Source organism: Leptinotarsa decemlineata, unplaced genomic scaffold (genome assembly GCF_025532065.1).
Source record: "Leptinotarsa decemlineata unplaced genomic scaffold, Ldec_3_MD MMD2_tig00000882_RagTag_RagTag, whole genome shotgun sequence".
In the NCBI taxonomy this organism is placed as follows: domain Eukaryota; kingdom Metazoa; phylum Arthropoda; class Insecta; order Coleoptera; family Chrysomelidae; genus Leptinotarsa; species Leptinotarsa decemlineata.
In genome coordinates this window covers 3,465,347-3,489,803 of record NW_027412556.1, presented here as the reverse complement: position 1 = coordinate 3,489,803, position 24,457 = coordinate 3,465,347, and the positions used below count along the sequence as shown (strand labels likewise).

At 35.8% G+C, this 24,457-nt stretch overlaps 2 protein-coding genes across 3 annotated transcripts in view; both read left to right on the top strand.

Annotated features, from left to right (window-relative positions):
- Positions 1 to 682: 682 nt before the first annotated feature.
- On the top strand, positions 683 to 6,770 carry ebi (transducin beta like ebi). 2 transcript variants are annotated; one of them, XM_023167630.2, is made up of 7 exons: positions 683 to 801; positions 865 to 1,025; positions 1,078 to 1,365; positions 1,557 to 1,834; positions 3,299 to 3,451; positions 5,225 to 5,416; positions 6,054 to 6,770. In XM_023167630.2, exons 2-7 carry the CDS (start codon positions 968 to 970, stop codon positions 6,552 to 6,554), a joined length of 1,470 nt encoding a protein of 489 aa, XP_023023398.1. In that variant the 5' UTR covers positions 683 to 801; positions 865 to 967; the 3' UTR covers positions 6,555 to 6,770. The 2 variants fall into 2 exon arrangements, with proteins under 2 accessions (XP_023023398.1, XP_023023397.1); XM_023167629.2 differs by having other exon boundaries at positions 1,554 to 1,834.
- A 5,922-nt stretch (positions 6,771 to 12,692) lies between these two features.
- jbug (filamin-type immunoglobulin domains fbug) overlaps positions 12,693 to 24,457 on the top strand; it is a 109,212-nt gene continuing 97,447 nt past the window's right edge. Inside the window, 4 exon segments of the mRNA XM_074174817.1 lie at positions 12,693 to 12,947; positions 18,041 to 18,233; positions 18,236 to 18,295; positions 21,469 to 21,621. Coding sequence (XP_074030918.1) covers positions 18,107 to 18,233; positions 18,236 to 18,295; positions 21,469 to 21,621 — 340 coding nt within the window. The 5' untranslated portion in view covers positions 12,693 to 12,947; positions 18,041 to 18,106.

The window sequence follows — 24,457 nt, the reverse complement described above, 5'->3', positions numbered from 1 at the left end:
CACTTGTCAATATTTAGTACACTTGGTATCAGTGACGTTATAATGTGGACTGGCTATTGAGGAGAAAACATTGACTCCAACAACTGAAAAAAATGAAGAAATTCATGTCTTGGCATCGGGCCACTAATGGAGTAAACGTCATGATGTTTTACGTGTTGCATATTTTCTTTGTGAGAATTTTGGAATTTGATTCGTCACATAGTTCTGTGACTCACTGGACAAGACGTTGTGTATTCCGCTGGTGTAATATGTAATATATTTGATAGTGACGTCACGGCCAATCCATATTATCATCCAAAACTAGCACTTTTTCTATCACCAGAAATGCAATCCTCTGATAAGAGTATTGTATGGATTGTATTATATTTCTATAGTTAGTGCTTGTTTTGGATTCATTTTACGCCAGAGGTTGCAGTTTCACCTCATTTTCATTTCTATGTTGTACACATACACCTGATGTCACTTCATTCCACCTGCGGATGACACAACGCTTTGTCCACTGGTCACAGCAAAATGTGACAAATCAAATCCCAAAATTTCCCAAAGAAAATATGCAACTCGTAAAACATCGTGACGTATCGAACGTCAAGTGTATGAGTGACGTAAATACCAAAGATGTGAATCTCCTTTTCTTTCTTCAGTTGTTGGAGTCGATGTTCTCTCTTCAAAAGCCACTCTATATTCTGACATCACTGACATACATAAAAGTAAATTCTGTTCTGTGATCTGTGATGTAAACAGTAGAGGAAATTATATTGTATTATTGTATTCTTTTGATTCCTTTGAGATTTAAAAAATAATGTAAGTCGGTATCTATGAAAAACACAAATTTTCACTTAGACATTCATTTATATTTTTTTGCAGAGCAAGTCGAAGTTTTAATGTTTCTGGGCCTTCATGTTTTATCTCTCATAGCATTTATACAATTTTGTAAAATATAACCAATGTTCTGAATAAAAAACCCAGGATGAGTTTTTCAAGTGATGAAGTAAACTTTTTAGTTTATAGATATTTACAGGAATCAGGTAAATACTGACCCAACTCATCAGTGCATGCATTAAAAGAAATATCTTGTAGGATTCCAGCATTCTGCATACACGTTTGGCATTGAATCCCATATATCACAATCAAATATCAATGGAGCACTAGTACCGCCTGCCGCTCTGCTCAGTATATTGCAGAAAGGTCTTCAATACACTGAAGCTGAAATTAGTATTGGAGAAGATGGAACGGAACTTAGGCTGCTTGAAAGTTTGAGTCTGATTGATGCTGTTATGCCAGATGTTGTCGCTAGCAGACAGAACCAGCAAAATCAGCAGAAACAGGCTATCAAGGCCGAACAAACGGAGACCAATGGAGAGGAAGGTAAAATTCCATTTATTGTCTGAATATAATATTCACGTTATTATGAAGTCATCAAACTATCATACTTGAATATTGTTTTTATAACATGTGTCATTCTCAGTCATATACATTGGTGTTATAAAAGAAAACTTTTAAATCTCAGGCAATGATCGGATAGGTCCCGTTAGGTAATCCACTTAATTTTCCAGCAGTTGTATCTACCCAGAGTGAGACGATGGAGGTAGATACTTCCATTGAAATTCCCTCATCCAAAGCAACTGTACTTCGTGGACACGAATCTGAAGTTTTTATATGCGCCTGGAACCCCACAACAGATTTATTAGCCAGTGGCTCAGGTGATAGTACAGCTAGGATTTGGGATATGTCTGACAATACTGCCAGTCCCAATCAATTGGTATTGAGACATTGCATTCAGAAAGGTGGAACAGAAGTACCGAGTAACAAAGACGTTACGTCGCTTGACTGGAATGTGAGTAGATTTTGTGGTAGTATATTTTGTATAAGATGTGAACTGGAATTATTTTTTTCTGAGTTCCAAATAATATATACAAGAAAGGTTGATTCTGATATGATGAGTTTGATCCAATGACATACAAAGTATGTCATTCACAAAGATACATGGACTGTTTAAAAAATAAGATGATTGTTTAAATTCTGCGGGCGATGTACATTCAATTAGCAATTTTTTTTTAAATTTTTGTTGATACAGTAGTCTCGTACATTTTTTTACAGCTTCAACATTTTAGCATGTTTGGTTTGTTCGTGAAAGGCATACAAGTTAGAAGTTTTTTGGGTTAACTGATTTTCTGCTATTGAAAAAAAATATATAAGTCGGGGTCAACTCGAATATTTACCAATGGGGTAAATTTTCGTTATGTGGACACCCGGCGATTTTGAAAAAATTTTTGACTGTACTTACGTATTTTGATGCGTAGATTACGAATCCGAAAGAAAAAAGCGGCGCTCTCCTTTATTTAAAAAGTTACGGCCCTTCAAAGTTCAGAAAAGGGCAACTTTTCAGCCTTCTTTTTCACTAAATAAACTATTTAAAAACCCATGCATTTATTCACTAGGTCACCTTTACACCTTATTTACTTATATAAACTTATATAAACTTAATTTAAAAACGAATGCTTCTCCTAGTGACATTATTCTATTTTTAGGTTACTTACTAGTGACATTTCAGAAAAAAGCGGTTGGTATTTGCCGTCGCCTACTATTTCAAATTTGTAATACACCACCAAAAACCAATTTACGATCTAAAGAATGAAGGTAAAAAACATTTGAATTACTTCAGGAATATGGACTGCATCAGTCGTACCAACCATATCATTAACCTTAAAAACGTAAAATACAGTGATATGTAACCAAAAAGCAGCTCCGTACATTTTTTAACATTTTTATAAGAAAAATGTTGATTATTGAAATGAAAGGTGTTAAAGAAGGAGAAATAAGATGTAAAGGTGACCTAGTGAATAAATGCTTGTGTTTTTAAATAGTTTATTTAGTGAAAAAGAAGGCTGAAAAGTTGCCCTTTTCTGAACTTTGAAGGGCCGTAACTTTTTAAATAAGGGAGAGCGCCGCTTTTTTCTTTCGGATTCGTAATCTACGCATCAAAATACGTAAGTACAGTCAAAATTTTTTTCAAAATCGCCGGGTGTCCACATACCGAAAATTTACCATATTTTCTTCAAAGATCTCTTTGAAAAAACACCTAATACAAAAAATAGTTTTGGGTGAGTGCCAATTGATTTTCTTTCATCCTTTGTCCACTCACTGATGATGATTTTGATGCATAACTTTTTTCTATAGACTGCCTCCAATTTTGGTGGGCAAAACATTTTTTTTCTGATCCAGCGTTCAGATTGTCGATTATTCGGATCAAATGTATGGTGGGGAACAATAGGATTTTATAATTTTTTTTTTATTTCAGTGTGACGGGAGCCTTCTAGCTACTGGTAGTTACGATGGTTATGCTAGAATTTGGACTACAGATGGACGCCTAGCTAGTACCTTAGGTCAGCACAAGGGACCTATTTTCGCTCTAAAGTGGAATAAAAGAGGAAATTACATACTTTCAGCTGGAGTAAGTTGATAAGTTATAATTTTGTCCAGAATTAGTAGCAACAGACAATACTGAACTTCAAACTCATATTCATATTTTTCAGATGGTAGCGTTCTATTCATAAATGAATAAGTTGTTCCATTCAAAAATATGTTTCAAATTGATTCAAAGAGGTATATTTTTGAGAAAGAAAGGTTTTGGCTGTCTACTATTTCGATATTGTGAAAAATTGCAACTTACTATGCATATGTGGAAGAAAACAAGTTGTTTATACGTCTGGAAATTCTAGCACATGTAGATCCATTTCGCACGGTGTACCACAAGGGTCCATACTGGGACCAACTCTTTTTGTGGTATATAATAATGATATTTTTAATTTCTTACTCTCAAGCTTATCTTTTTGCTATGCAGATGATGTATCAATGGTAAAAGCAGACTCAAATGTTAACGACTTAATGGACCTATGTTCTAGAACAGATAATGATGCTGAAACTTGGTTTACTTCAAATTATCTCAAACTAAACAGGGATAAGACACAGAAAATTATATCATCAAATAGACAACTAAGGAAGAAGCAACATGTAGATTTATTGGTGTTTAAAATTGATGACATGTTGCTGGTCTGTGCAAAAAACTTTCTACTCAACTGTTCCTAGGTATTCACATGCAATTAAAGCCTTTCGTATGCAAAAAAAGCAATCGGATCATAGCCAGTGTTTCTTACAGAGAACACTGTCGTCCTCTATTTCAAAAACTCAACATTCTACCCTTGCCATGTATTTTCATACTTTATAACATTTTAGAGATTCACAAAAATAATACTAAGTACCTTACAAATTCCTGACTTTCATAAATACCCTACTCGAAGAGGTGCACAACTTACATTCATACAATAAAATACCAACAGACATTACCGGTCTGAGTTATAACCGTTTCAAGGCTAGAGTTAAGGACTCGCTATTAAGGCACTATTTCTACTTCATCGACGAATATTTGAATTCTGTCTGTTCTCTGTTTAAAATCTGTTTTTCCGTTAACTAGGTCTGTCCTTTCAACGTGTGATTACTAACACGGTTCCAGAATCATCCGTGAGACAGTAATATTTTAATATGTTACATGTGTTTTCTATTTTTTTTATTTCCATAATAATTGTTTTAGATGTAATGAGCGTATATAAATAACAACAACTATTGTTCAATTATTGTTATTCTTGTTTGTCAGTTTGACTTGTCACTAATGTACATTTTGTAGTTGATGTGATGGAATAAACATATTCTATTTTATTCATCTGAAAGTAATTTCAAAATGTGTTCTTTCTGATGCCTTATAATTTTTATAATAATATTATTAACGATAATAACAAGCGTTTTTATTGACCGTGTTAGCAATCACACGTTAAAAGGTAAGACCTCGTTAGTCCTTAGCTCGCACAATTTTCTCAACTTCTGAGAGTTGTCGTTCGTATGGGGGCGACAGCTGATTAACGGAAAAACAGATTTAAAAAAATACTATGCCAAAAGGCCTGGTTTGCACTTCGTGATTGACGAATTCAAATTTTTGCATGTACCATTGTTTATTCATTTATATTTATTCCTTATAATAAATCTTGTCATCATATTTTTACTTCTGATTTATTATTTCCGAAGCCAATCACTAAACCTCTCTCAGCTCTGAATTCATAAAGCAAGTAAATTATTCAGTGACAAATTTACTGTGTTTCATATTTGTGGTATTCAAACTCACTTGCATTCAACGTTAGCATCTGCTAGATATTTCAACAAGGTTTTTTCGTAGGTTGATAAAACTACCATCATTTGGGACGCAGCTAGTGGTCAGTGTACTCAGCAGTTCAGTTTCCATTCTGCTCCAGCCCTCGATGTCGATTGGCAGACTAATACCTCGTTCGCCAGTTGCTCTACAGATCAGTGTATACACGTTTGCAAATTGTCCATGGATAAACCTATAAAATCCTTCCAGGGTCATACCGTGAGTATTTCTCAACTTTATCTCAACTTTCCCAAGAAACCTTGGCTGTTTATAATAGGACAAACGTCAGCTAACTCGGCGCAAACGTTGTTTAGCCACATAGAAAATTTCTAGGGTAGAAAATAATAACTAACTCATTATGTGTGTTAGAACAATAACACATACGAATAATATCAATCCCTCAATGATAAAGTATGTATAATATTTTTTGTTAGTAAATGTATAGCTAACACAAACAAACTGGATGGTTTGCTGGAGACCATGACGTGTGAAAAACATGGTGTGTTCAAATCCAAGCCACAAACGAACATATTTTGGCCTTGGGTCTTATCAATAGTCATTGCAAATGTCAATCTAATTAGAAATTGCACATATTCAAAATGACTTGGCACTTCTGTAGGTATAATAGGAAATCATGTTATTGATCTATTGTCACCTCGAAACTTGCCATTCAAATTGCTGGCTTCGACAACGATTATCACTAATTTTTCAATGACTAATCGCGTGCCGTTGCACAGCTGTGGATAATTCACAACCTCGCAAACGGTATCTATGCTTTTGTGATTGTGTATTCAAAAGGATTTTGTTGGAAAAGCCAAATACGGGATTAATTTTGATTATATTTTGTCTATTCCAGAATGAAGTGAACGCCATCAAATGGGACCCTCAGGGTCAACTCCTGGCCTCGTGCTCAGACGACATGACACTGAAAATCTGGTCAATGAAGCATGATACTTGTGTCCACGACCTGCAGGCCCATTCCAAAGAAATATATACCATCAAATGGTCTCCGACAGGGCCCGGAACCCAGAACCCCAACATGAATTTAATTCTCGCATCTGCCAGCTTTGACTCCACGGTTCGACTGTGGGACGTGGAAAGGGGGGCGTGTACTCATACTCTAACTAAACACACCGAGCCTGTCTATTCGGTAGCGTTCAGTCCAGACGGAAAGTTTTTGGCGAGCGGTAGTTTCGATAAGTGCGTGCATATTTGGTCGACGCAAACGGGACAGCTCGTTCACAGTTACAAGGGGACGGGAGGTATTTTTGAGGTGTGCTGGAATTCCAGAGGGGACAAAGTAGGAGCCAGCGCTTCGGATGGTAGCGTGTTTGTTTTAGATTTACGTAAATTGTAGGGTTAAGACTAATTATACTTTATGTTCTGTTGTCCACTAGAGTAGGATGAGATATTTTTCTAGCAATTATGACCTACGTAATTTTACTTTCTTGTGACTTGATTTTGTACAAAAGGTTAGTTTATTTTGCAACATACTTTAAAAAATATATAATGCTCCGAAATTTTGTGGTTCATTCCTCATTTTAAAAAATATAATAATCTTATGTTTATCGTGGTCTGTTTTTTATTTGATCCTGGAAAAAATTGATTTTGGATTGGCAGTTTTTGATCTGTCCTTTTCGAAGTAAAAAGATTTTCCTTTTATTAAAAAAAACGAAGAGTTAATATAGGAGAGGATTCCACAATGATTTTTTTTGTGATCTTGGGTGTTCATCAAAATACATTCTAATTGAGGTTTTGGAAACCCCAGAAGCAGAATACTGTTGCATTTCTGAAATGTCAGTAGTTCATGGACTAGTATAATAATGATAATAATATGCAGGGCCTGTCACGAGGCATCCGAGACCTTAATGCACTTGCTATCAACATGTCCAGCATATGCAGTCTCGGCCTATATACACCGACATAACGCGGCCCTAAGACTGCTATATTACCATCTACGGAACTCTTACGGTATTGACGAGACACCGGTGTTGCCTTACGCTCCGGGGGATATTGAATCCGTTGTGGGGAACCAGAAGTGCCGAATTTATTGGAACTATTCGTTCCCCCCCCACCCTCAGGCTCATACAACCTAATAAGCCCCATGCAGTCCTTCTCGACCACCAGAGCAAGACGATATTTGTTGTGGAGTTTTCAGCTCCTGGCGAGACGAATATCGTCCGAAAAGAGGAGGAGAAACGGATAAAATATCGAGATTTTCTCTTCAAACTCCGCAGACTCTATCTAGACCACTCTGTCAAGGTGGTTGTTCTGATTATTGGAGTCTTTAGTGGGATGATGGCCTCTCTACTCTCAAATCTTAAAATCATACTGGCCTGCCGCACTAAGGCAGAAATCTTACCCGGACAGATGTAGAAAGCTATCATTCTTGGCTCACGGCACATGATTCTCGGACCCAATGATCACTTACCCCACGGTGTGGGGTGTAGTTGGTGGTTGATAATGCTGGCGCGCCCTCCCGAATGTATAGGATAGGACCTGACCAGCGCATACTTTAGTAAAAAAAGTAATATGTTTATTTTCAACAGGTTTACACCCACAAATAGAGAGAAAACAAATAATTAGAGAGTATACATGAATAAAAAAAGACAAGAAACTGAATTTGTCTTAACAAGTCACTTCAATCAGAATAGAATAGAATAGAAGTTTATTCATCACTAAAGTTCACATGTACAACATAAAAAAAAGTGTAAATACATGAAACTTATTGGACTAGTCACAAAGAGAGCTTAAAAGTAATTAAAATTTACAGAATTATACATATACATTTTTGATAAGTAAAATATTAAAATATACAATGAACATCAACAATTTAAAAATTTCGTTATTCAAAAGTTCAACTGAAAACATAAATGCGGTGCCATTTCTTCAATCTGCTAGGGCTTTTAAGTTGAATGTGTTTAATAAAATATTTTGGTCTGCGCTTCTAGCTGGATAGAATCCATTGCACTTGAAAAACATGAATTTCAAGCACTTACACTGAACAGATTCTGATCGCTGAACGGAATTTTGATATAATGGAGTCCACTGACTAGTATATGCGGAGGAGACAACGAGAACACTGCATTCGTTATCTCATCGCCCTTGATAATGCCCACCGCAGCCGTGGACGAAACTTCAGGCTTACAAAACCTACAGACTACGGCTAACAAACCCGGAAAACGGCTTTGACACAGGTTACACCTCTTTTGCACGGAGTCTTGCGTCTAGCTACTTCTTCTTTTCACCCTCTTTGCTCATATGTGGATTGTTAAAAAAAGGTGCATGTTCAAATTTCGCGGGCTATATACATTCGATTAGCGTTTTTTTAATGTTAGTACACTTGTCTCGAGAGTATATCTGATTTACCTCGCGCACAAGAATTCACAAGATTCTCTCTAGAAAGCCGACTGTAGAAATTGGGTCGCTTAAACGACCCGATGGAATATTCACGTTAGAGCTTTTAATAGAAAACCACTTTCCTGGAAATCTGACTCTTGTTAACAACAAACCTCCCATCTTCGAGGGCGCCAAACGCCCCAAAAAAAAACGATTGGGAGGGCGAAAAGCAGGTTATCACAGCACCGGCAGTTGAATGGGCTATCAAGTCGTTTCAGCCTTTCAAATCTCCTGGAGAGGATGGTGTATTTCCAGCTCTTCTTCAAAACGGACTGGAAATAATTTTAGCTATTCTCACAAAATTGTACAGAGCTAGTCTGGCGTGGAACTATATACCACCCAGTTGGTTGGCAGCAAGGGTGGTATATATACCTAAAGTGGGTGGTAGAGACCCACACCATAAATCGGTACGACCAATCAGCCTTACATCCTTCTTATTGAAAGGACTTGAGAGGACCCTGAACAAAGACATCAGGAGGGTAGCATTAAATATGCATCCCCTCTAAATGACCACCAATATTCTTATCAAACCGGCAAATCAACAGATTTAGCATTAAACAACCTTGTAGAGAAAATGTACCAATCCTCTGACAAGAAAGAGATTGCGGTTGCTCTGTTTGTTAATATTGAAGGAGCATTCGATAATGCACTACCTGAATCTATAGGATCGTCTCTGACTAGGAAAGCTATAGAATCGACCATAATCGACCATGCCTTGCTGGTAAACAGAACTGTAACCTTGACTATTCAAGGCGGGGCCATTAGGTTCAAGGTCACCAGGGCTGCCCTCAAGGTGGGGTACTATCTCCTCTTCTGTGGTCGCTTCTGATAGATAGTGTGCTTGATGCCCTCGACAGAAGAAAAGTAGACCTTTAAGCTTATGCAGATAACCTTGTCATCTTGGCAAGGTCCACATCGAGAAGGGTAGTTTGTATTATCCTCCAAAGCACGTTGGACGTTGTTCACAGTTGATGCCTGAGGGAGCAGATGTCTGTCAACCCCAGCACCAGGAGGAGAAAATTGGACGATCTAACGCCACTTTCCCTCAATGGTGAGGTCATTCCATTTGGAACGGAGGTGAAATATCTTGGCATTATCCTTGATAAAAGACTCACCTGGAACGTTCACTTGGAAAAATTTTACACGAAGACAGACTGTCTCTATGAACATGTCGAAGGATTTGTAGGATTTAGGACCTTGGGTGCAGGTCCCAAACAAATCCATTGGTGCACATGTGCACAGTTTCAGCTATTTATCACGTTTACTTTAGTTTAGTAAGTGGCATAAAAGTTAGAAGTTTTTTGCGTGTTCGGCGGATTTTGACTATCGAAAAAAATGGATCAAAAAAAATTACATCAAATATCGTGTGAAAATGGAATTAAGTTCTCAAAAAACACTTGCGAATCGTCGACAGTGGCATACGGTGATTGTACTTTGAGTCAGTCGGTTGGCTCATGCTATTTTTTTGGAAATTTTGAGCATGAAACGTCCGGCAGCGAAGTTCGTTCCAAAATTGCTGAATTTTGACCAAAAAAACCGTCGCATGAGCATCGCTAAGGAATTGTTGAATGACGTAAACATCGCTCGTGAGTAGTAATACGAAGAAAACTTCTAGGTTTGTGGAAAAACAATTCATGGCTTTTTCACCACGATAATGTCCCTGCTCACTCATGCCTCAGCCACCGTATTCAGCAGAGTTGGCTCCCTGTGACTTTTTTCTATTCCAAGATTGAAGAGGCCCATGAAAAGACGGCGTTTTGTGATGATTGTGGAGATATAAGCCGAATAACTGTTGAAATACTCAGACAGCTTCGTGTATTAAATTCTCTTGAAGGACATAATATGAATTCAAGTATGATGAAGTCAGAACTCTGCCTTGACATGATACGGCTACCTTCATTATTTTCAGGAAAATAGGTTCAAAGTGAAATATATTTCTGACAATCCAATTCCCAAGAAATAAAACAGTTTTTATGTTATTGTTATCCTTACACATCCACTTCCGCATGTATCTTTTTTTCACGCTATTCACTTCAGAGTTCCTTTTCAGAATACTAAATCATGAACCATGACATATTTAATCATTTAATTATGGTTGAATTACTGTTACTCAACTTGTGAGAAGTTCGAACAGATGGTTGTTATCGCGTTTGTTTTATTTGCCTGTTTCCAATGACCGCTTTTGATTGATTTGGTAAATAGTGAGTTATGTGACATTAACACAGTTTTTCCAGAATGTGTTTATTTTACCTATTTAAGCTGTAAAGAGTTATAAATGATGACGTTTGTTTTTTCCCAATTCGCAATGTCTCTTCGTGGAATATATTGATGGCCCTTCAACAAACAATAACATAATATTCAACTAGCGAGAAATAATATAACATAATATTTATTTTTACTCGCTTATTACATATAAATACAATAATTATTCAATATATAAAAATAAAACTATAAATGAGGCTAGAAACAACATGTACCGAAAGGGTACGGTTGATCTTAGTTCTAGCCTTGAAGAAAAGAAAACTAAACTAGATAAAAAACAAAAAAGAAGAGAAAAAAAAAAGGAAGGACAGAGGGAAGAGAAAGAGAAAACATGTTGAATGTTCATACTGAAAATTTTTCAGAAGTATAAAATGTATGAAATCAATGACTTCCTGATGGAGCAGCGATGATATATTTTTTGTAACAGCACTTGAATAAGGAAACTTTACTAAATTTATATTTTTGTGGAATATTATTATACAAACTGCATATGTTATAACTGAGTAATCGTCGATATAGAGTGGTTCGATGGGGAGGAGGGGAAAGTAACCCTTTAAACCTCAAATTTAAAGTATTTACATCGCTACGAAATCTTATTGTGTAATACAAATATGATGGACATTTGTTAATTAATATTTTATGGAAGAGGGTGAAACACGTCTATTGGTCATAGTTAACCATTTGGTTTTTTAAAGTTTATATGAAATTCTGTCATATTTTCTAATATCTACCATATATAGGTATACCTTAGACATGATTTTTGAAATCTTTCAATCCTACAAATGTCTTTTTTATCCAGACATGAACCGTACCATCACAATATGCAAAATGACTCAAATATGGCCATCACTCGTGAGAATGAAGTTTGTCGACGAAAGCCGAAGGCAAGCGTAGTTTTTTCAAGCGAGTAATGCCCATTTCTTGCGAATAGAATACTATACTTTTTCTATGACTTATAACAGAAATATTTTAAAATGAGATTCAGTTGTTAGGATATCCCTAATGAGAGTTTGTTTGAAAAAAGTGTTTTCCGTTAATCAGCTGTCGCCCCCTCAGAAGTTGGAACTTGTGCCAACAAAGGATTAATGAGGTCTTATCTTTTAATGTGCGAAGCTTTTTTTTATTGAAATATCGATAATAATATTTCCAACAATTTCCATGAACGAAATCGTCTTATGTTAATACAATTGATGGTAAAACTCGAAAAGTTGTATACCATAACAGATGGTATCGGGGATACGATATCCCCATTCATAATTTCGTTACTGGTACTGGTAGATGGTTGTTTCATCGAATTCAAGATTTTTTCTGCAGAAACATTTTTACTTTAGATCGAATCATCTATATATCATTTCGCCACAGATGTTGACTTCCATCCTCCATGCCTCTTCAAAGCAGTGATGTTTTCATCTACATCCACCAGCAGGGTGGTAGATGATCTTTGAAACGTATGCTCAGTCTAAAGGTCTGATTTTGAAAGTACATGATCTACACATCTATGTGTAGAGTTCCTTTTTTTTAATTTATTGCTTCCTTCCTTTTTTTGGAAGATTCTCACATGTTTTCTCATCTAGATGGAGTAGTAGAGAGCCAAAAACTTTCTTTCCCAATTTGGATTTCTTGAGGTATCACTTTCGATAAAATAAATGCCAATTGGTTCGCCTTAAACAAAATGACTCGGTAAACACGCGACGTCATAACTCATTCATATTCATCCACCAGAATCGAAAACAAAACAATCGCCACCTTGATAAAACCTCTACGTACGCCCACGGACAGAACTCGATACTTCTTTCCGCGAGCAGGGCAGCAAATTGCCATACAGGTAGTCTCTTACGCAACTGCCCGTGAGTCGCGCTTGTTTTACTAAGCACTCTAGATCGAGTTGAATTGAAATCGAACGAAACAGCGACAAGTGTTGTTTCTGTTGTTCAAGAACTGTGCCATAGAGTTTTAATATCTGTGAATTATTAAGTGATTGTTTGAAGATAAGTGCAAAGTTGTGCGATGTCGAGAAAATAAAGTAGTAGAATAAGTCAGTGCAGAGTAAAGTGAAATCTTGCGTGCGAGTGATCTTGACCAAACCAAAGTAAATACAGTACCTACATGTTTTCCACTTTCGATTATATATCTCGATGAACAACTGCGAGGCATGTTTCACGTCGCTTTTAGCATCTCCACAAAACTTTTTCACTTGAATTGCAAACTCGAGGAAGAACTGATTTTGATAATATTCGCCGTCTGTTCAAAAAATGAGATGAATTTTTTTTTTTCAAAAAATATATATTCATTCATCAGTTTCTATTTTGTTCCATTCAAAGTGGACCCTATCAGATATCAAACAGTTGTGTCAGCGTTTTTTCCAATCCTGGAAGCAGTTCGATATGCACTTTTCTGTATGCCCATGAGCTCTCCCAGCAATTCGATTTTTATCTCCCCAATCGTCGCGAAACGTCGTCCTTTAATGGATTTCCTCAATCTTGGGACCAGGAAAAAGTCACAGGGGGGCAAATCTGATGAATACAGTGGCTGAGGCATGACTACGGTGTTGTTTTTGGCCAAAAAATCACGAACAAACAATGACTTGTGAGGAGGTGCATTATTGTAATCTGTATTTGTCCTCCTAGGTCATCCTATCCTGTCCTTTTCTATATACACTGCTGTTTCATCATTTTCCAAACAGAGGCGACACACACTGTCTTCCGACAGTCCAAGTCTCTGCATATGATGATTCAAATGACAGTGACCTATAGGAAGGCCTGTTAGACATCGTAGTTCATCCCTACTGTAGTCCAACAACTGATTGGTATCAAGCTTCGAAGGGTAGATAAACGCCTTGGACTGAACCACTCCTGGAACGCCACATGGCTGTCCGAGAATATTTTTATTGACTTGTGTGTGAGGTTGGATTCATCCAATCTCTCCGCACACAGTTTAATAGCGTAAATTTCCGCTTGAAATACAGTAGCATAAGTTCCCAGGCAGGTAGATATCTCTGCCCTGGGTCTGCGACTAACAACACCTGCACCAGAACCGGAAGGTGTTTTTGAGCCATCTGTGAACCAACAACTATCTGCTCTTGATATTTCCTTCTCCCGGAGGATTCAGTCCTCTCTTGTCGGGAATAGTACTTTATAGGGCAGTTCGTAGTTGACAATTGAAGGCATAAAGTCAGAGGTCATTTTCTGTGACTTCCAGTGTCAACCAACAGTCTGTTCAATTGATTTGTGCAATTGGCAATGTGCACAAGTCTGTATGCAGTCCATCTAGCCTCTCTCTCCAGAAAAATGTGGAGAGGAGGTAGATCTAGAAGGATCTCCATGGCCGCTGATGGTGTGGTACCGATAGCACTAGATCATTGGGAGACATCCCCTTTATATCAGCAGGTGTAGGCCAAGACTCGCCGAACACACACCCTTTTATTGACGATAATTTCGGACACTCGCATAGGACATGCCTGACAGTTTCATCTTCCTGTTCACACATCCTGCATAGACGTGTGTCTACTAGCCCCATATTATGGAGATGTTTCGTTAGTTGACAGTGACCAGTCAAAAATCCTACTGTTAATTACTGTCATGCAAAACCCATGAAATGTTATTCCGCAAAACTGCATGTGTCTTCGTATTGCTTCTAGCAAGCTGCGCATAAGTTCAAGATAATCCTTCTTATAATTATATTGACCGTCCAACCATTTGGCAAGAACTCCTGATGCCCCTGGTGTTTTTTTGGTCTTGGCCATCCTAGGCCCGTCAATTGGGATGATTTGACTTTGGTTACGATGTCGTTACTATGAATCTTTTTAAGCAAATCTGAATCGCCGTTGACGTCATTCAACAATTTTTTGATCAAAACTCAGCAATTTTGGAACAAACTTCCTTGCCACACGCTCTGTGTCCCAAATTTACAAAAAAATTGCATGGCATGAACCAACCGATATACCGACATCTTTTGCAACTTCTCTAATAGTGAATATTACTGTAGGTCTTTCCCAACACCAAATCGTTATTTTTAACACCTCGACACGTGTTTCGATCACCAAGTGATCATCTACAAGAGGATCATTATTCAATTGAATCGTATCGATTCAATGAGTCGTATCGATGTACCATTCTGTTTTTCAATAAATACTTACATCATCAAAGTTGTTGAGAATACATAAATGTATCTATACAGGTACTTATAAAGAATACATCCTTTCCATGCATGAGTTTGGAATACATCCTCGTGGATGTTTTCTGTACCCTGATATTCGAATAAGTTTCTCATCGGAGATAAATTAAATGTCGAGATTTCTTGAAAACTTACAATTTCAAACTATTCCTGAAAAACTTTCATAGGAACGATTCATGTGGGTTTCCGTTATAACCAATCATTGAACTCTCTAAAGTTCACTTTGCTGTGTACCGATAGTCTCTGAACTTTTATATGAACACCACCACTTGGGATTCTTCATACATTCAAAATACAATCAATTTCGCCAGACAATAGTATACAGAGTGAATTTTCGAAACATGGTGAACGATTAGTCGGAGCATTATTTCACGTATATAAAGAAAAAGTTGTATGAGAAGCCTTGAGTCAAAAATAGATATTGATGTGCAGAGTGTTGGACCAAACAAAAAATATCACAAGTTTATTTGAAATTCAAAAATGTTTTCATTAAAAAATAGTGGTTTTATTGGTTCCAATTATGGTTATACTCAATTTTCATTTAACTAATTAGGAACGGTGTGTTCGAAGGACGTCCTTCTACATCTATTGATAGCTTTTGAAAAAGAAAATAATGACCATTCGTAACTTATTTTGATTTAGTACAGATGATTATTGTATAGTGTAGTAAATATAGCATAGACCAAGAATTTCAAGCAGTTTTTAATTCGTATATTTTTCATTTCATTTAATCATTCACAATTTTTTGATGAACTCCTCTTCCACACCCCTTTTGAGTTGACTATTTGGTGAAGTCGCCTGTATTAGGTCTTTAATCCACAAATTGGTGAAGGATTCATAATTGTAGCTTAACTATTCAAAAAGGCCCAGTTTATGGTTCAATTTTCATATTAGATAACTGTAGGCTATCTGTATAACTCGTCTATACTATTGATCCTGACATTAACTTCATCAACAAAAGTCGAGGGACTTTTATATATTTGAGGGTATTTTATGGTATTCTAATTACATTCTCATTTAGAATTTTATTTTCTGTATTACCTGATGTAGAATATAAACAGATAATCATCTCAAGTAGACATCTGTTGTTTATTGAAATATAAAGAAGTATATGAAACGAAAAAGTAAATAAAACCAATAGGAATATAATTTGTATATATGTATATGTTCATCAGATTTGAAGTTTTAATACAACTCAAGAAATGAGGAAGTTCTAGAAAAAATCCCTGATGAACATTTTTGATGAATTATTAATCAAAAAAAAGCTGTTACATTTTGAATTTTATTTTTATTATTAACTTTTTATTTGAGAATGTTACAAGGAAAAGTTATATTAAAAAGTTGTAAGTGATGCAATTATATGAAGAAGATTTTTACAAAACTTTCATAGTCCTGATAGTTCAGGAAAAAAAAATAAATAAAAAAATCAATCGAACTTTTATTTTTAAGACGGTGGCTAACCAGGACCCCGAAAACAAGGATTTAAAATCACGATAATTTGTTTATTTAATTTTTATCGTTGTTTTAATAAAACTGAATGTATTTTATATATGAAGTGTAAAAAAAGCACCTCATTCTACTAAATTTATATTTACATAAAAAAAATTATTCTGAATGTTCTATTGGAATCAATAATTCTCATTATCGAGAATTTCGACAATTCACGTAAATATGGTATTTATGTTGTCACAATCTGGTAGAAAAAGGCATCATCAACCTCATTTTCAGTTTTTTGTAGCCCACTTTACTGGACCTTGAATTTTTTGTAATATAATACAGAATGCATCATAAATGAATATTCATAAGTGTTCGGTCATTATAAACTTCTCATATTACTTATCTATTTAAATTCATTCATCTGAAATCGTCAACATGAAAATGAATATGCATTATATGCGAACGAGTATATCATCTTTCATTGAAATCCAGGCTATGATTTATCCCTTACCTGGCTTATTCTTCCTCAACGGTACATATACACTAGGTGTTCGGAAAGTGATAGGTAATCTTGATTCAGAAGGATTGTTGGATAGATCAGGAGTATATAAGCTGACTTGTGGCTCTTGTCCAAAAATGTATATTGGCCAAACAGGAAGAACATTTTCCCAAAGAATTAAAGAGCATAGAAGTAGTTTTGTAAATAGAAAGACCAATTCCACATTTGCAAACCACCTATTAGCAGAAGGACGTGAGTTCAATCAGGAATACGATGTGTTACATTTAGAAGAGAAGAGTTTGAAACTCAATCTTCTAGAATATTTAGAAATCAATAGATTCAGGAATTCGGGTAATTTACTGAATAATCAATTAGAATTAAATAACTCTCCGTCACTGAATATTTTTTCAAATGTGGAAAATGAAACATAAGCTCAGGTAATTAAATTCATTACAAACTTAGGTAAAAACCAGGTAATCGAGGGCCATTTGCAGGAAACGTTCTTTCATGATGCTGAAGAGACTTTTATAGCAACTGTAATAACTGTAATATGGCCGCATCATTTTAAGTTATATTTAAAGGACAAACAAGTGCCGAAGTTAAACTTCATTGAAACTTTTCGAAAAAAAAGTTTCTCATATGGTGCGCACTTTAATGGTGACACTGTATATCCATTCCACACAAGAAAACGTTCAAATAGATGTTGAAAAATTACTTGATTCCTGAGATGATTACATCAATGACTCTGACTGATCTTACTGTTATGTAATTAGCTCTCAATATGAGTTTAATTACATGTATTTTATCTCATAAATGTAAACTAATGATATTTTAATGTTAGCGCCTTGTTTGATGTGCCTCATGTTGTTATATACACAATCTGCGGAGATTAATAAAGTATCTATCTATCTATTCATCTACTCATCTATGTATGTATGAGAATACAAATGATATATTTGAATTCTGAAAAAAACTCATTTCATGATTATCTTATCAGACACTTCAATTTCTCTTTTAATAAATTAAGGACACTCTGTATAACTGTATAACTGAGACATAACTTCCTCCATCAGGAACTTCCCATGAACACTAATCGATTTGAATAAATACAAAACATAAATTGTGCTGCGAGACGAGTTATGGAAGGTAAAATATCGCACAGTGGCCTATTGGCCCGCAGCCCTGAAGGACATGCCGCCCGCGGAATGCAAATCAAGGGCAACGAGGACTTGTGGGTGGAGATACAAGCGAACACTTTCCGAAATTGGTGAACGAACATTTGCCGCAAGATCTGAGGGTGGCGGACCTGGCTCAGGATTTGTGCACAGGTATGTAGATGTTTCAAACACAAATTATATGTATACTCTCTTCAATCAGGCAACTGAGTGCTCCAAAACATTATCATGCATATAGTATAGGATTCCGCCATAAAATCACTACGTTTATAGTGTAGTTATAATAATAATATAATAATAATAATATGTTTATTATCGCATACACTGATATACATTACATAGAGTGCTATCGAAAATGAACAAGATAATCACAGAAGCCATAGAAATCTATAGCTTGTTCGTGATAAGGATACATTGTAATTAACTGTATAAATACTTAATCTAACATTGAAAGATAATGAATGATGAATTAATCAATAACCTTATTAACAGAGACAGTAGTTTCAGACAGAATACATAGTTATTTTCGTCTGCTCAACAAATGCTTAAGTTAAATTGCCGTTTGAAATAGTTTGATTAACAAAATCAGAAAAGAAAGCTATTTCGGTATTCAGAATGAATTTCTTTACTTCTCTCTTGAACATGTGAGAACTGTTGATATTTTTTATTTTCTCTCTGGTAATATTTGGTATAAGCGTGGTCCGAGATATGTTGCATTTCATTGTCCTATGGTTTTGTCACATCGTGGTCAATTCAGATTGATTGTCCCAAACAAAAACCCAAAATTCATACCTTTAGGGATTTCAAGAATTTTAATTATAATCAGTTTTGTACAGATTTAGTAAGTGCACCTTTCCAGGACATTTATACAATAGATGATATTGATAACAAAGTTGAATTTTTCACGGGACTAATTCTAACTATTTTTAATAAACATGCACCTGTCAAGACAGCACGTATGACGAAAGCTCCAGCTCCCTGGCTAACATATCCCATCGAAATAGTGATGAAAGAAAGAAACAAATCTCTTGCAAAATTCAAAATTTTAAAATCAGAAGCTGACTGGGAACACTACAAAAATTTGCGAAACTTCACGCTATCATCTGTTCGTCGCGAGAAGAAGGCTTACTATGACTATTTATTTCAATCTAAAGACTCTAAAAAATTATGGAAAAACCTAAAGAATATTAATAATACAAAAAGTAATACTGATTTACCAATTCCCTTGCAAAATCCTGAAGAAATCAATAATTATTTTGCTTCAGTATTTATTGATGATGATATTAATAACAACCTCCTAGAATACTACAATAGTAATAAATACCCAAAATTAAAAAATCAAGAAAGTGTGTTCAAATTAAAATTCATCTCAGTTAATCAAATGAAAGAAGTCTTAGCTACTATCAAATCGAATACCACTGGTTTTGATGGTTTATCCATCAATATGATTAACTATTTTCTCACTCATATTTTGAATTGTTGCTTAGAAAAATGTTATTTTCCTAATCTATGGAAAATTGCCATTGTCAGACCTTTGAGTAAACTTTCGAACCCAGTGAACTACGCTGACCTCCGTCCTATAAGTATTCTCTCTACGCTTTCAAAAATATTAGAAAAACTCATTCATCATCAAGTAAGTCCATATCTATATGAAAATTATATTATTCCTGATTGTCAAGCCGGTTCAGAAGTGGTATAGTACATGTTCAGGTTACAGATGACATAATTCGAAACTCTGATAATAAAGAGTTGACAGCTCTAGTTGCCTTAGATTTTTCGAAGACATTTGATACTATAAATCATTCTCTATTATGTTTCAAATTGAAATATTATGGATTCTCGGATGAGTTAGTCTTGCTACTATTTTCATATCTAACGAATCGCTGTCAAACGGTATATTATAATAATGAAATGTCGTCAACTCGAAATGTTACTTCTGGTGTACCTCAAGGGTCAATCTTAGGACCTTTACTCTTTATAATCTACACCAGTGACATCTTGAATTCTATGAAGCACTCAAAAGTTCAGGCCTATGCAGATGATACGCAATTATACACCAACTTAAACATCTACAACTATGGAACTATTCAAAACCTCATCAATTCCGACCTACAAACCATTTCTAATTTAGCTGCGCAACATAATCTAAAATTGAATAGGAATAAATGCCATTCGATGCTTTTCGGTAATAAAAAGAATAGGGCTATAGTCACACAACATCTCACAATTAGAATTGAGAACACCATACTTCCCGTTGTGAATTCCATTAAAAACCTAGGTATTATTTTTGATTCTGACCTAAAATTTGATTTGCATTTGAATGATTTGCTTAGAAAATCGTTTGGGACTCTCAAACTGATTTATTCAAATAGATACTTTTTCAGTCGACCAATCAGGAAACTTCTCACTGAGTCGTTGGTCTTATCACGGTTCAATTATGGTGACATTGTGTACAGCAATCTTTTAAGTAAATTTGAAATAAATCGAAAACAGAAAGTACAGAACTTCTGTTGTAGACTTGTCTATTCTTTAAGAAAATTCGATCATGTCTCGAGTAAAATCAAAGAATTAAATTGGCTGACAATGATCAATCGTACTAATTATAATCTTTGCAATTTTGTGTACAAAGTATTGAGTTACAAAATTCCCACATCACTTTACAATAAACTGATCTCTAGGTCTATGCTACATTCATTGGATGTAAGATCAAAAAATAAACTGCATGTCCCTCGTCATAACACGTCACTGTTTCAGAGGTCGTTCACTTATCTCTCCATCAAATTCTACAACTCACTGTTATACAATTGTATGCAACTTTCGAAAGGAGAGTTAAGAATCATTCTGAAAAAACACTTTCTGGAAAACACTTCCTGAATACCAATAGGAACTTGAGTGCCGTGTCCTGAATTTACCTTTAACCTTTACTTACCTTGTCACAATATGTCAGCTAGATACCTATGATATAAATTATTATTATGTGATGCGTTTTTTCATCGTGTCTTTCTCTCTATTTATCATTTTAGTTGATAAGAATTGTACATTTTAGGTTAAGTGTAAGAGTAGCCTTTGGCTAAACTGCGCCTATTTTGTACCTTCACCAATAAAGACGATTTATTATTATTATTATTATTATTATTAAAAGAGTTTGCCTTTTCCTAGTATTGTAGGAGTGGATGATTGGTTTTATTTTGATGTTTCCTTTTTTTTACATTACTGAGTATGCTCATACAAAAAAATTGTCGAATATCATAAACATTCGCTTCTTTAAATAAGGCAGCAAGCAGTTGGATGAGTTTTTTTTCTATTAAATATAATCTTTCTCGCAGGTGTTCGGTTATGTGCCTTGGTGGAAGCATTGAGGGGCCGACCTTTGAAACCAGCATGGAACAGAAGGCCGGCGAATCAACATCATTATCTCGAAAATGTGACATGTGCTCTGTCTGCAATCGAACAGGATGGAGTAAAACTTGTGAATATAGGTAAATTGGTTTATATTATTAAATTAGACTATATTTGTAGAACGGATTCAAATGAACGCTTCAATGTGAGATTTCAATGTGAGATGCTCTCACGAGCATCCTCTACCACACATCATATGTCGAAGATGTCGGGCCCATTACCCGTGTAGGTGCGGGATAGGGCGGTTCATCAACAACTTTTGGGTGTACGCCGTGTGGTCTGCACCGCATACCCTTACGTTACCCCGAGGGGCACTCATGTTAGGAAAGTTACCTTTCCAGCGTTGGATGAGTAACCGCCGAGGGCTCTTGCGAGACACCTCTCCCACACATCTAGCTTGAAACCGGCCAACGCCTATTACCCGCAGGTGCGGGATTGGGTGGTTGACCGATAACTTTACTGGGTGAGTGCCGTGTGGTCTGCACCGGGGGACTGTCAAACACCCATAAGAGAGAGACAGTGATCCCCCGCCACTCACCCCGCCACCATGAGAACAACACCAACCACGACAATGGAATTAATTACTGGTCTGACCCCTCTGGACCTGTACGTTAAGGAGGTTGCGTTAATGGCCATGTTAGGATTGCGCACGGCTGATGTAAACTTCGAAGTAGGAATGGGTCAATTGAGACTGAGCCTATGGCGAGAAGCGCTTACTGCGCAACCTCTGTTGCAGGCAGCCAGTGAAACAACCAGGTTTGTGTTCAATAAACCCTACAAAATACAAGTAAAACAGAACACAGAGTCAGATGCTACAAATGCAATACTCATATATACCGACGGCTCAAAAACCAAAGAAGGCTCAGGATGTTGAGTTTATTCCAGATCACTGAGCCTAAGGATTAAGTGGAGAATGGGAAAAATATCAGCGTGGTTCAAACAGAACTGGCTGGTATCTCAATATCTAGAAAAGAAATAACCAGGAAAGAAATTCATGGCAAAAACATAACAATATGCACTAATAGTAGCAAAGCCCTATTAGCCTTGAACAGACAACGTGTTACTTCAGGGCTAGCGCTAGTACTAAAGTGCCACCAAGATTTAGCCAAAGCCTCGGTAGATTGAGGTGGATAAAAGGGCACGACAGGAGTAAATCGCATTGCCGACTCTTTAGCCAACAAAGCGGCTGGGCTTTACAGGATGTGTGAATATGAAGATGAAACTGTCAGGCATGTCCTATGCGAGTGTCTGAAGTTATCATCAATAAGATAGTGTGTGTCCGTCCGGTGAGTCTTGGCCTACATCTGCCAATATGCCGGATATGTCTCCTAGTGAACTGTCCACCTTCATGGAAAGGACAGGATGGACGATGCCCTAGGAGGACACATGTGGCCTAAGTTCTGTGACTCTACACTCACCCTCCCTACTCTACGCATACACATAATTTGTTGAGTTAGTATTGTGACGCCTGAAGATGCTATTGTATAGAGAAACACGTATCGCGATTTTGTGAACTTTCAATTGGAAGTGTTTGTTTTTGAATACGTAATAATGGATTTTCATCGAGTATCGATCAGTTTTATAATATATTGGTAGATATGGAACTTTCACTGTATGGCGATTAGGAGTTGAAAAACAAACTTTTGACTCACTTGGGATTTCTTGATAAAATTCATATTTGATCAAATCAGAGGACGAGATGATATGCTTTATTATATTCATGGGGTGGTCATGGTTACACTAAGTGTTCTGGCGATGTCTTAAATTTATTGGAGCCTCTGGAGGCACCCTACATTTTGTTTTACGAAAGAGAGGACATTGGCAAATCACGATCATTATTGTTTTATTTGACCACATTATGTGTACACATTTGTAGCAAGTCGTGCAGAATACACAATTTGAAGTTACACAATAAGAAAAAAAAATACATATACATATATATATATATATATATATATATATATATATATATATATATATATATATATATATATATAATATATATATATATATATATATACAGTGTGACCCATTTAAAATGGAACCACCCCTGTAGAATGTGCATTTTTCAATCAATCTCAATTTTTTTTTATTGAAATATTAAGCATGAAAAACTGTATCTTGACACTAACTTTCACAATTTTAGTTTCATTTCCAAGGCACTCTATGGTTTTTTTTGTTTGTCAAAAACGGCAAAATTTTATTAGGCAATTTTTGTTTTCAAATTTGACTACACCACTGGATTCGTAGTCGTTATAAATCAAAACTGTCAAATTTTCATTAAAAAATATTTGTTAACAACGTAGTTACAACAACTTCAATTTTGGAAACAAAGTATTTGTTTGTAATTTTTATTCAGATTATAGACATATTTGAGATCTGACAACACTGTCATCACCAAGTAGAACACCAGTGAATTTGTACAGTGAAAATCCGAAGTCAACAGCTCAATGCGTTCTACAGTTATAACTCCTGAAAATATGGTAATGTGAGAGATTTGTGGTGCAAGCGTTTTGTAATAAAAATCTGACTACGCCACTGGATTTGTGTATAATATTCCCTTAAAATCATTCATTTGAGTGTAGGTTACGAGAAGTGTATTCTAGAATAACAGAAAATTAAAAATTCATTTTCAAGTTATGCAGTACTTAGTACATTCTTCCGCATATCCGCTAAAATCAAATTGATTTAAAGCATGGAAATCATTTATTCAATAATAAAACAGAGAGTAGGACAAAAATTGTTCCCTGTAAATTCTTCATAACTCAGCTAAAACAATCTTTTAGAGGAGATATCAATAATTTGAGGAAGCTGAACTCATTATGCAAAGGTTTTATAATAAATCAACAGTAGGCTGTGATTTTGACAGTTAATCATAAATAAAATAATAGTTGTTAGTTACGTGCATTTAATAAT

Coding starts and splice junctions, on each gene's coding strand:
- ebi (XM_023167629.2), top strand. CDS start 968: ATGAGTTTTTCAAGTGATGAAGTAAACTTTTTAGTTTATAGATATTTA. Junction 1,026..1,077: donor TAGATATTTACAGGAATCAG/GTAAATACTGAC, acceptor AATATCTTGTAG/GATTCCAGCATTCTGCATAC. Junction 1,366..1,553: donor GGAGACCAATGGAGAGGAAG/GTAAAATTCCAT, acceptor TTAATTTTCCAG/CAGTTGTATCTACCCAGAGT.